Source organism: Giraffa tippelskirchi, chromosome 6 (assembly GCF_054371585.1).
Source record: "Giraffa tippelskirchi isolate mGirTip1 chromosome 6, T2T-mGirTip1v1.2.pri, whole genome shotgun sequence".
Lineage (NCBI taxonomy): Eukaryota > Metazoa > Chordata > Mammalia > Artiodactyla > Giraffidae > Giraffa > Giraffa tippelskirchi.
In genome coordinates this window covers 135,076,011-135,088,137 of record NC_137280.1, presented here as the reverse complement: position 1 = coordinate 135,088,137, position 12,127 = coordinate 135,076,011, and the positions used below count along the sequence as shown (strand labels likewise).

The following is a 12,127-nucleotide window of genomic DNA, read 5'->3' as shown; positions in this document are numbered from 1 at the left end:
TGGAGAGGGTTTGGTTGACCAGAATGGGCAGATCATTCTAGACTGGAGAGGAAGTGGTTGTGGAAGTGTGTTCAGGATATGAGGGGCAGCCCAGTCTACTGGAGGTGGAAGGTTTCTCCCTACAAAGCAGGGAGAGATCAAAGGCCCTTGAGTGTACTTGGCATGTTACAGTTTATAAAGTACTATGATCTTTGCCTCAGATGAGCTATATGAACTTGTTTTCATAAGCTAATAAACTTAGCAGTATAAGAGATTATCACCTTCTCATTCTTTCTGTGAGTTTAGCAGAGCAACTAGTATCGTTTCCATTTTAAAGATGAGAAAAGTAAGGCCCAGGAAGATGAGGTTTTTTTAATGAGCCATCACAAAGCAAGCTGCAGCTAGAGGTGGCACTAGAACCCCTGTCTTTAGATTCTCAGGACCACAGCTCCGGATCAGTGCCTAAGACCTGTGTTAGGAGCACCCTGAGTGCTGAGGGGTTTCCCAGCTCTGACCATCCCAGGTTCCCAACTTGGGGCTGGTGGCCTCCCATCTCAGCCCTTGACTCACATGCCCCTTCTCTTCTCCCAGGGCATTGGAACCGATGAGAAGTGCCTCATTGAGATCTTGGCTTCTCGGACCAACAAGCAGATCCACCAACTAGTGGCAGCGTACAAAGATGGTGAGATGGGCAAGAGGGGCCATTCAAGGTTTTTCAGATGTGTAATGAAGGTGCTGACAAGAGTAGGGACCCATCCACCTTTTTTCCTCCTTCCCTCTGATCTGTCTGTCCATCCATCTACCCATTTAGTAAGTACCTACTTTCTGCTGGGTTCTCAGCATATGGTGGTGGGCATCCATACCGTTCCTGCCTGAGAGCTTATGTACTAGAGATAATGAGGGATATAGATAATAAACAGGTAAACAAATGTGATGATGACACATGGTAAAGAGTTATGAAGGACACAAACAGAAAACAAGCATCCAACTTTAACCGTAGAGGACATGCTTCAGATAGATGGTTGAGGAAGCCTGTCTTGGGAGGAGACAAGCAGGAGCCGGTTGTACACAGAGTGGGGGGAAGACCCTGGCAGGAGAGAGAATGACAAGTCCAAAGGCCCCCAAGAAGAATAAGCCTGGTGTCCAGCGCAAGGCTAGAATAGCAGAGTCGGGGACAGGATCACACAGGGCCGTGTAGGCCAAGGGAAAGAGACGATGTTTATTCCAAACCTCCTATTCTTGCCTGGAAAATCCCATGGATGGAGGAGCCTGGTAGGCTGCGGTCCATGGGGTCGCAAAGTGTCGGACACGACTGAGCGACTTCACTTTCACCTTTCACTTTCATGTGTTGGCGAAGGAAATGGCAACCCACTCCAGTGTTCTTGCCTGGAGAATCCCAGGGATGGGGGAGCCTGGTGAGCTGCCGTCTATGGGGTCGCACAGAGTCGGACACGACTGAAACGACTTAGCAGCAGCAGCAGCAGTGGGAAGCAGAGGAGCCCATGATGAGTGTGGGTTTTAAGACAGTCACCCATGTTGCTATGGATCAGAGAAGCAGAAAGAACAGTCAGAAGGCTGTAGCCGCTGTCCAGGTGAGCGACAGTGGTGTCTATAGTAGGACACCACAGATAAGGATAGAGAGATGTGTGCAGATTCCATCTCACCATCTCACTCGTCATGAGTCAGTACAAAGAATTGTGAAAATACAGCCTAGGTCTTGCACGGCCAGCGTGGAGAGTGGATTTGGGGATTTGTAACAAATATCTGAGTATTTTAGGAGCAGCGGGGACCTCTATCCTGGTTCCCCGGGATGTCCTGGGGATGGGCCTAGAGCTTGTGTTCCTTCCTGGCAGCCTACGAGCGAGACCTGGAGGCTGACATCACTGGGGACACCTCTGGCCACTTCCGGAAGATGCTCGTGGTCCTGCTGCAGGTTGGTCTACCTTGGGGCCCTCCCCGAGCTCTCCCCCGGGGTACAGAGGGCTTGGAGCACCTTGTCCCTGTTCCCCTAGACAGTGTGGCTCGTGAGAGGCTCCTTGGTGGCTCCTCAGGTGTAAAGTCCTCCTCCTGTTTTCTGGCCACCTCTCCCTCTCTCTCCATCTTATCCTCAAACTTGAGATGGTCTCTTTGGCTTGCCTGGGTGTAGAAGCTGAGCGTCCAGGGTCTGTTCTGTCCCCCGTGGTTTGCACAGGCAGGTGACCTGCATTTCTTTTCACACACCCTGTCTTTCTTGTGCTTCTCTGTTCTCCTTTTTCTCTCCACAAGTACCCCCACCTCTATGCTCCAGCCTCTCTCTTGCCATGGCCTCCCCAGCAGGGGCGCCAGCAGGGACGTGGCCTCTCTGGGGCCACCTGAGTGGCATCCCCCACAGCCCAGCCCTGCTGCTCCCTCCCAACCAAGGATGACATAAAAACATAAAAAAGAGCATAAAGAGGCTGCACGGTAGTGTCCACAGCTGAATTCTACCTGCTCAAGCTGTGTTTTTTCCTTTGTTAGTTTTCCTTCGCGTGTGTTTTTTTTTTTTACACTTTGAGTTAGTTGCTAACATTTAAAACTAGGGAGATTTTGTTCCAAAATCAGATCTCTGGATTCTTTTGAATAATCGAAAAGTTCTGGAAACAGCAGGCCTGCTTATTCGCAGGACTGCCCTGTTTGGTCCACACTCCAAGGATGAAGGGAGAATCCAATGGTAGGGATCCTGTGATTCCCTGCAAAAGAGGTGCTGTGGTCCTCTATGTGTGTATGTGGCCACACCCTGCAGCTTGTGGGATTTTTGTTCCCCGACCAAGGATTGAACCCGGGCCTGAGGCAGTGAGAGTGCAGAGTCCTAACCACTGAACCACCAGGGAATTCCCAGGTGCTGTGGTCTTGTTCCGGTGGCAGCTGTCAGTCTCTTCTCCTGGACATCCTGGGCCACCACGGTTTTCCTAGTCCTCCCTGTCTCCACCACTGGCATCCAGGCTTTCTCCCAGCTCTGGTATTTGAACCAGTGTCCCTTGTCTTTCTTCCCAGGGTACCAGGGAGGAGGATGACGTAGTGAGCGAGGACTTGGTGCAGCAGGACGTTCAGGTAAATAAGCACCAGTGGAGACTGCTGGGCACAGCCAGGCAGCCCGAGAAGGGGGAGGGATGGAGGCAAAGTAATTTGCATCAGATACCAGAAATAACTGACTCACAGCCATCATTATACAGTGCTTTGCTGAAGGAAGGGTTGAAGTTAGCTTTCAAAGGTACATAGCATATGTAAAGCTGGTGGGATGTATTTTGGAGCTTTCATTATTTGCTCATTTTTTCATTCAGTTAATTAATATTTATTGAACACTTACTATATGCCAGTCATTCTGAATGCCAAGCATTGGAGAATTGCAAATGAGCAAAGTCAAACAGTACTGGGGAGACGGACATGTGTTAATCACCCAGTCACATTCTGTTTGGATATACCATATATTCCAGGTGTTTTGAGTTCCCACTATATGCCAGTAATACTGTAGGTAGATACAGAGAATGTAGGACTTAATTCCTATTCTTGAGGAGTCCATGCTGTAGTGGGAAGCCAGATATATAAATGTTATATATTATAATATACAGTGAATCAAAGCTATAAAGACACAAAAGTCTAGAAAAGGGAGTGAGGGAAAGAGAACTCTGCCTGGGGAGATTAGGAAGTGCTTTGAAAACAAATGGGATGTTTAATCTGGGCCCTGAAGTTTGAATAGGAGTTTCCCCAGAAAGAAAGGAAGGAAGCTAAGAGGTGTATGCAATTACTAGCATGTTCAAGGATCTGGCAGTGGTTCTGAGTGGCTTGGCTGGTAAGTTCTGTTTCCTGAGGTCTCTTCTCTTAGTTAAGTCCCATTTCTTCCCCGCCAGGACCTGTACGAGGCAGGGGAACTGAAATGGGGAACAGATGAAGCCCAGTTCATTTACATTTTGGGAAATCGCAGCAAGCAGCATCTTCGGTTGGGTGAGCTCCAGAGAAGACTTATAGCTGTCCCCGGGCGGTTGTGCCAAGATTTCCTTTCTCATTTCCTTTTCTGCTAAGGAGCATGATAGTGCTTCACCCACAACCCAAACACTAGTCCTGATTTTAAGACAGTGGCTTCTATGGTCCCTCAAGAGAGGTCTTAACAGGGTGTTCAGCCCCTCTATCTCAGTACAGTCCCTGTCTTCATGTTGGAGTGGAAGATGTACACAGTCCCTCACAGCAGACACAGCGAGGCTGCATGGTGGCTGGTGATGTACACGACCTTCCTGCCACCTCCCTAAGTGCCAGCCCTGCCTTCACAGTGGCGCTCTGGTCCTGGCCACTGCGTCTCTCCTTCTGAAGTCCCTGTTGCTTCCAGTGTTATGAGTGTAACTTTGACACCCCGTCTCTCTGTCTGACTCAGTGTTTGATGAGTATCTGAAGACCACAGGGAAGCCGATTGAAGCCAGCATCCGAGGGGAGCTGTCCGGGGACTTTGAGAAGCTGATGCTGGCTGTGGGTATGTCCGAGGTTACATTCCCAGGGCCTTTGAGGGATTCAGGGACTCTGGCCCAGGGACATGGGGCTTGTATGGTATGGAGATGGGAAGGAGAAAACCAGACAGGTGGTGAATTCTAAAGGTTTAGCCAGGGCAGTGTGGCCAAGGCCTGGGGGCTGGGAGTCAAGCCTTGGACACTGCTGCCTCCCACTCCTTCCTCCCATGTTTGTAACGGGGCCGAAAAGCACGTGGGATCAGGGGTCAGGAAGTCATGATCAGGAGAGTGGGTTTTGTGGAGCATCTGCTGTGTGCCTGGTGCTCCACTGAGCGTTTACTCTTTAAAAATGACCCAGGAATGGACACTGTCATCATCTCCATTTCACAGATGAGAAAACCGCAGCTCACAGAGGCTGCCTCTCTTGCCAAGGGGTAGTTTTGTAATGAATTGGGGTACTCTGGGCATGCGGGAAGCCAGGAGCTGACCAGTCAATGGTGGGGTCAAGATTCAAAACTCAGGCTTCTTCTCAGTCTGCTGTTGACTTGGAGAAAGTCGCTTATGCTCAAAGGGCCTCAGTTTCCTCATCTGGTAAATGGGAGTGGGGAGTGAGCCGCCTGACCCAGAGGCTGTGGGCACATCCTGACACCGCATTCCCAGGGCATTCTGGGATTCTGGCCCAGGAACACGGGGCTCAGAATGGAAAGGAGAACTGTATGGTATGGAGGTGGGAAGGAGAAAACCAGAATGTCAGTTTGCCAGCCAGATGTTCTGAGAGTCACTGTGTCTGAGCCTGGAGTAGGCTGCATGAGTGTGTTTCTTGGGAATGAGCTAAGGCCCAGCACTCATCCTTTTGACCAGAGCTGTCCCCTACCAACCCTGTCTCAGGTAGTCAGGTTGTGGCCTGCTCTGCCAGCAAGATCCAGAGGTTTGGCCAGTAGTGTTCTATCATAGCAGGCTCTAAAGAACCACCTTGCCTAGCCCCACCTCAGGTCCTCCCCACCCAACGCAGTGCCCTTGAAACATCAAAGGACCAGAAAGATGAAGAGGGTCTCTGCACTCCCCACGTTACAACAGGCCCATGTTCTGATTTCTCTATCCCCTGGGTTTGTGATAAAAGTTGTGGGTCTGGGGTCCTTAGGGATTTCAGATTATCAGGAATCAGGATTCTTCTCAGGTTTGAACTTGGTGGCTCCCAAAGAATGGAAACAAAGAAGGGCTCAGGCCAGCCCATCGCCCTTCCAAGGCAGCCAGAATAACTACCTCTTCTTTCCTCTTCTCAGTGAAGTGTATCCGGAGCACCGCAGAATATTTTGCTGAGAGGCTGTTCAAGGCCATGAAGGTGCGTGGTGGGGTTGATGCGTCCAAGGTTGGGAAGAGGGGCTCTGTGAACCCCCGCAAGATTGTTGGGACTCTGGCAAATCCTTGGGAGTCCATTGGCCAAAGAGAGCATTCAAGGCATTGGCCATAAAACTGAGTGATGGCACTTTGTCCCAGGTGAGCTCCAGAGCCTGGGGTGCTGCCTATCATACACCTTCCCACCCAGATACCTATCCTGTTCTCGGATTGTTCACGGGGTGCAGTGACATCGTGCCCCCAGACCAGCCAGCCAGCTGGGTTGGAAGCTCATTCCTTATTCTAAACACTAATTAACTAGAATGTTTATTTGTAACATACATGGGAAGTGAAAGACACTTTGACATTGCCTGCCAAGACTTGTTATGTTCATCCCAGGGACTCAGAGATTTTGGTCCTGGCAAGTAGAGAGAACAGATTTTCCCAAGACTTTACACATACAACACAGAAGGTGGTGATATCTTCATAGTGCACCAGGGTGGATGAACACAGTCATTTTTGTTGTTCCAGATGTCCAGAGATGTTCGCCTGTGTGATGTGTTCATAAAAACATTCATAGCAGTATGGTTCATGTCATGAAAAAACTAGAAACCACCCATTGCCTGTCAGGAGTAGATGGACAAATAAATGCATAGTAGTGTATTTACAGAGCTCCAAAATGTGCAAATCTAAACCATATCTTGCTTAGAGTTATGAGGATATCAAAGACGGGAATGACACGAGGTGGGGGAAGAAGACGATAAAAGCAGGAGGGACGTCAGGGAGCTTCAGAGGGAATGGCAACATTCGGCTTCTTTCCTTCTTAATTTTAACGTTTTATTACAAACATTGTATTTTCAGTTGAGCAGGGGACTCTTAGCAGTCTAGCCTCCTCTCAATTCCCCATCCCCCAAACCCACTCATCTTGCAGGGCCTGGGGACTCGGGACAACACCCTGATCCGCATCATGGTCTCCCGCAGTGAGCTGGACATGCTCGATATCCGGGAGATATTCCGGACCAAGTACGAGAAGTCCCTGTACAGCATGATCAAGGTGAAGTGCTCATGGGGCTCCAGAGAGGGCTGGGGTTCTCTCCCAGGAGAAAAGGTGTCATCCTAGAAAGCTGGAATCTCGTGGGAATTGCAGGAGCCCTGCCTGTGCCACCTTCAGGGAGTTGAAGGCAACTACAGAGAAGCAAGTGTTACCTTACGAGCAAGGTGCTTGTAAGACGTGAGGCAGCTCTTTAGAGGAAGGCAGGACTGGGTCATGATGGGGCCAAAGCTGAATCTGGGATGAAGCCTCCATCACTAGGGCGGTGAGAGATCAGCCTCCTAGAGGCAGCGCAAGGTGGGAGGACAAAGGCAGGTGTCCCAGGTGAACACAGAGGAGGGTTTATTTGGGACTCGTAGGCCCTGGGCCAGGTGATGACTCTGGGCTGTCCAGCCCATGAGACTTGCTCAGGAGACAGATGTAAAACTGAATGGTTTCTCCTTGTTTTGGGTGAGTGGGATAAAGCTTTCTGAGTTCAAGCTGTGCTCCCTAAAGTGTGTTTCTAAAGAAGGATTATATAGGCATTGTGTGCAAAAATAGCTCATGGGAAATGTTTGGGAAAAACTAGAATAAGCAAAATAAGTCTGCTTCTTTACCAAAGAACTTTTCACAGCCTTCACTATAGTTTGTTCACTATGAGGCCCCAAGAGGGATGTAGAATATGCCGTGTCTATCAAATATACATTTGTTTGGCTTTGGCATTTCCCAGTGTTTTTGCTCAGTCCATTTTATGGACTATTTCACATAGGAGGGCTGGGCTAGGGTTATCTGGTGGCAGGGGTGTGCTGGGGCCAGCTCACACTGGCTTGGGAAGCATCTCTTCTTCTTTTTCTAATTTTTAAAAATATTTATTTATTTGGCTGCACCAAGTCTTAGCTGCAGCACTCCAGGTCTTTGTTGTGGTATGTGAGATCTTTAGTTGAGGCGTGTAGGATCTAGTTCCCTTACCAGGGATAGAACCCAGGCCCCCCTGCATTGGAAGTGCAGAGTCTTAGCCAATGGACTACCAATGAAGTCCCCAAAGCATCTATTCTTAACTCCATGTGCAGTGAAGTCATACTGGTAGCTTGCAATTGTCCATTAGAAGAAATTAGCAAACGCTACAAATCAGGACTTTTTCTCTTTTACCCAAAGAGCCAGTTGGTAAGTGCTTACCATCACACCACTATTTGGTCTCAGTCACCTCCAGACAGGCTGAGAGTGAGGGCTGCTGTAAATACATGGTCAGCCTGCCCCTGTTTGGGGCTATGCAGAACCTCCCCTTCTTATCTGAGAGGATCCCAGGGCTGAGTGAGAGGTGACCTTTCTCTCTGTCCGTCTCCCCAGAATGACACCTCTGGTGAATACAAGAAGACTCTGCTGAAGCTGTGTGGGGGAGATGATGAGTAAGTGGCCTCCGGACCCCAGGCTGGAGGGTGTGGCCTCAGGTGTGGCTGGTCAGGATTCTCCTGGCCTCATCCTGATGGATGGATGGATGGATGGATGGATGGATGGATGGATTAGATAGACTTGGGAACTCCTTGAAGGTCAGAACACCGCACAGGTGAAAGTCTAAGCGTCCATGTATGCGCACATGAGTGTGGTCTCCCACACATGAAGACGTCTGCTAATGTGAACTTGGAAAGCAGTCTAGGGATGTGCATCAGCAATCAGAATATGATAGTCTAGGCCCTGCTACTAACTTCTCAGCTGCTTCTCTGTTTCATCATCTGTTAAATGGGAAAAGTACAGATGCCTGCCCTGGCTACTCGTTTATTCAGCATCTATGCATTAAGCACTCTCCATGTGCAGGCCTTGCGGGGAAGCTCTGATTAAGCCTCTGACCTGGGCATGTTTACATGGGGGGGAAGTGTACCTGTCTGTGTGCACTCTCCAGATGGGGGTGGGAAGGCTCCTGGAGATAATGAGGCTGAGATCCAAGGAGAGGGGTAATGAGGTAAAGACAGGGCCTGGAGGGAGAGTGTTTGGGGTGGAGAGAGAGCCTGGAGATACGAAGGTGCTGCCTGGCTCATTTATGTAGCTGAGGTCACACTTATGTATCACGCTGTGGAGATAGGAGGTTGAGAGGTGGACAGGGCCTGGGACTTCTTCCTGGCACATGAATCTCCCCTAAGGATAGCAGAGAACCAGCCACTGGAGGAGGATTAAACTGGGGCATGACTTGACCAGATTTGGGTTGCTGGGAAGGGAACTACAGGTACTCTGATTTCTCTTCTCTGGGACTTCTAAGGATCCAGTTAAACAGGGAATACGAGAGCGTCCTGTTTACCTTTGGTAGGTGCCTTAGGAGCTGGTTCAGTTCAGCAGATATTTACCTGGCAGCAGATAAACCAAGGTGCTTGGCAGAAGGAGAGGTAGAGATGACATGGCTCGAAGCTGGCCGTGGACATGTTTGAGAGGGGAGACTTAGATAGGAAAGGGGAGGATGAGGGATTCGAGAAATCTTCTCCTGCCTGGGACTGGGGGCCAGGAAGGCTTCTGGTCAGAGATAGCATTGTCGGGAGTCGAAACAGGGTAGAAAGTCCTCAGAAGTGGAGGGAGGGCTCTGGTGAGTGGGTGAGGCCTAGGCTGGAGAGAAGGTAAATCCGGATGGGTTTACTTGAAGTGTGTGTGTGTGCACTGTACATGTGAAATGTGCCCGTGATGACCTTCCCTCCTGTCCTCTCCCTAACACCCTCCATTCCAGTGCTGCTGGCCAGTTCTTCCCGGAGGCAGCGCAGGTGGCCTATCAGATGTGGGAACTTAGTGCAGTGGCCCGAGTAGAGGTCAGACCCTCCCCACCTCCTGCTTGACCTCTTGACCACAGCTTCCACTCTTCTGCTCGCACCTTCCTGCTGCTCTGGTTGGCACCCAGCTGCCCCCTGGTGGCCAACCAGAGACACTGAGTCTCGCGTCTTGAAGCTTCCTGTTCTCTGCAGAGTGATGGATAGGGGGGCGGGCACTCTGGTGTTGGCATCTGATTCCTGCATTCACCTCTAACACTGGGGAGCCTTCTGGCCCACTAACTAGGTACAGACCTTGCTGAATGGAGACTTGGTTGGTTCTTTGGAGGGGCCTATCCCATCCTGGGTCCAATAGCTGGGTTTTGGAGGCATGGAAGCTGAGAACAGATGGGCATCCCTGGGTGTACTAGGGGATTCTTGGTTGTCCTGAGCATCCTCAGACCCAGGGTCTACACAGGACAAAAATAAAAAGTTTCATAGAAGTCCTCAGGGCAAACCAGCCCTGAGGTAGCACTTGGCCCCTACAAAAATATTTGGAACCTTGGACTCTATTGCTCACTTGCTAGCTACCTTTGGCAGGCCCCCACCTCTCTCTGTCTCCATCTCCAAAAAGAGGCTGTTGGACATGGTGGTCCAGGTGCCCTCCAAGGGCTCCTGTGCGCTGATGCTCTAGGACAGTGTTTCCCAGATTGTAAGGCAAGAGCTGTCATTCAAGATGATCTTAAGTCATATGAGAAATGAATTGAGTGTTATTTTGTGGGAGAGAGACCTGCATGGCATTAAATAACACTGACCCTCATGCAGTGTGAAAGCTACTCCACTTTAATCAATATTTAAATCAGTAATCAATTATTGTTAATGTCAAGGAGGACGTCTCAGTTTGGTGCCACATCCTTGCCACAGTCGCTGATGTTCCCTTTTCATGCAGAGCTGAGAGAGCTAGCTTCACGTTCAGAGCTCTTGGCGAGCCATGGTATCTTGTTAAATTTGGTGGTATTTGAAAGCATATATTTTTGTTTTTATGGCATTTACTTCTGTGGGTTATCTGATTATGACACATGACACCAACCTTCTATTCATAATGGTGATATGAAATTGTTCTCATTCATTAATTCATTGAGCAGATATTTTTTGAGTGCTTACCCCTGTGTCAGGTACTTGGGTTATATCAAAGAACAAAATGGACCAAAATCCTTGCCCTTTAGGAGTATTCAGTGCACTTCAAAATGAATGCATTTAAGTAAAACAGAAAAGTAGCTGAATTAAGTTAAAATATTAAGATAGCATAGAGTGTGCTCAGATACAGAAAACATCGTGAAGGTCATTCGGGGGTGAGTGAAATCTGGGCAGCTCTGTTCCAGTATTTCAGAACATTTCGGTTACCTTTTCAGGGAGAGCATTGCTCTATGAAACGAGAGGACCCTGGGAGCAGGGCTGGGTTGTGAGAGCCTGGTTTCCAGTGGGGCAGGGCCAGAGCTGGCTCCTGGGGCAGGGGCCCGGCCCCTCTGCCCTGAACAGCACTTGCCCTGCTCCTAAGCCTGGGTCTGTCTCTCTCCTCTTCCCTCTCTCAGCTCTAAGGCAGGGGTCTGTCTGCTGTGCCTTCACCCCTGCCTTTTTCCCCCAAGCTGCTTGGTTTGGGGCTCTTGGGGAAAGCCTCTCCTCCCTCGCATGCTCCTTTCCTAGCCTGGCCACTGGGGGGCCTCCAGACACCTGCTGACTCACATTCTGCCCTTGTAGCTTAAAGGAACTGTGCGCCCAGCTGGTGACTTCAACCCTGATGCAGATGCCAAAGCCTTGCGGAAAGCCATGAAGGGGCTTGGTAAGGGGCACCTGAAAGGGGTTGGGTTAGCCTCTGGGGCATTGGAGGGTACCGGGTCTGCAATGGGACTGGTGGGGGCAAGAGCTGAGGCTTCAGACTGGAGTCTTCAGGGTGATGAGGACTTTATTTGCCTTGAGTCTCCAGCCCCCTGGAGCCTCCAGCTCCCTTAAGTATAGAGAGAAGTGTAGTGAGGGAGTTTTTCAGGAACCTTCCCAGAGACCAAGGTGCTCCCAGGTCCTGGTATATAAGTGCTAGGGGATGAGGTGGGGTTTTTGCTCTGGCTTTATTGCTAACTCACCATGTGACTTTGAGCAAGTCCCATAACTCATCTAGGGGTCTCAGTATCCCATGCATAAAATAAGCAATGTGGACCCTGTAACCTGAGGCCAGTTGTGGGGTAGGGACACCCCCTGCTGGTCACCCATGTGCAGGCCTCCATTTGGTCCCAATGGGAAGAAGCACCTGTGGGTGAATGGCAGGTCCTCAGGAAGGCCAACAGGGACAGAGCGAGCATCTGGGTTTGTCTTCTTTTGCCCTCTCTCCCCCATCTGTCTAACAGCATCTCCCAGGGGGTCTTGGGCTAAACCTTTTACCTTCCGGGCCTCATTTTCATTTGTTTCATGAGAATAATATCTACCAAGCATGTCTAGTAAGATGACAGAGCTAAAAATGCTTTTGAAAGACAGAGTCCTGTGCAGGGTCTAAGGTTGATGGAATTGGCCTGAGAGGCAGGAAGCAGTACCCTGATGCCTTCCTGAGTCAACCT

The 12,127-nt window shown here is 49.9% G+C and overlaps 1 protein-coding gene across 4 annotated transcripts in view; it reads left to right on the top strand.

Annotated features, from left to right (window-relative positions):
• Window positions 1-12,127, top strand: part of ANXA6 (annexin A6) — a 50,151-nt gene that overhangs the window by 18,165 nt on the left and 19,859 nt on the right. For all 4 annotated transcript variants that reach the window (XM_081495873.1, XM_081495872.1, XM_081495875.1 and 1 more), the window contains 10 exons: window positions 571-661; window positions 1,833-1,912; window positions 2,992-3,048; window positions 3,846-3,939; window positions 4,364-4,459; window positions 5,717-5,775; window positions 6,700-6,822; window positions 8,146-8,204; window positions 9,506-9,584; window positions 11,280-11,361. In XM_081495873.1, coding sequence (XP_081351999.1) covers window positions 571-661; window positions 1,833-1,912; window positions 2,992-3,048; window positions 3,846-3,939; window positions 4,364-4,459; window positions 5,717-5,775; window positions 6,700-6,822; window positions 8,146-8,204; window positions 9,506-9,584; window positions 11,280-11,361 — 820 coding nt within the window. The remainder of the gene's footprint in view (window positions 1-570; window positions 662-1,832; window positions 1,913-2,991; window positions 3,049-3,845; window positions 3,940-4,363; window positions 4,460-5,716; window positions 5,776-6,699; window positions 6,823-8,145; window positions 8,205-9,505; window positions 9,585-11,279; window positions 11,362-12,127) is intronic.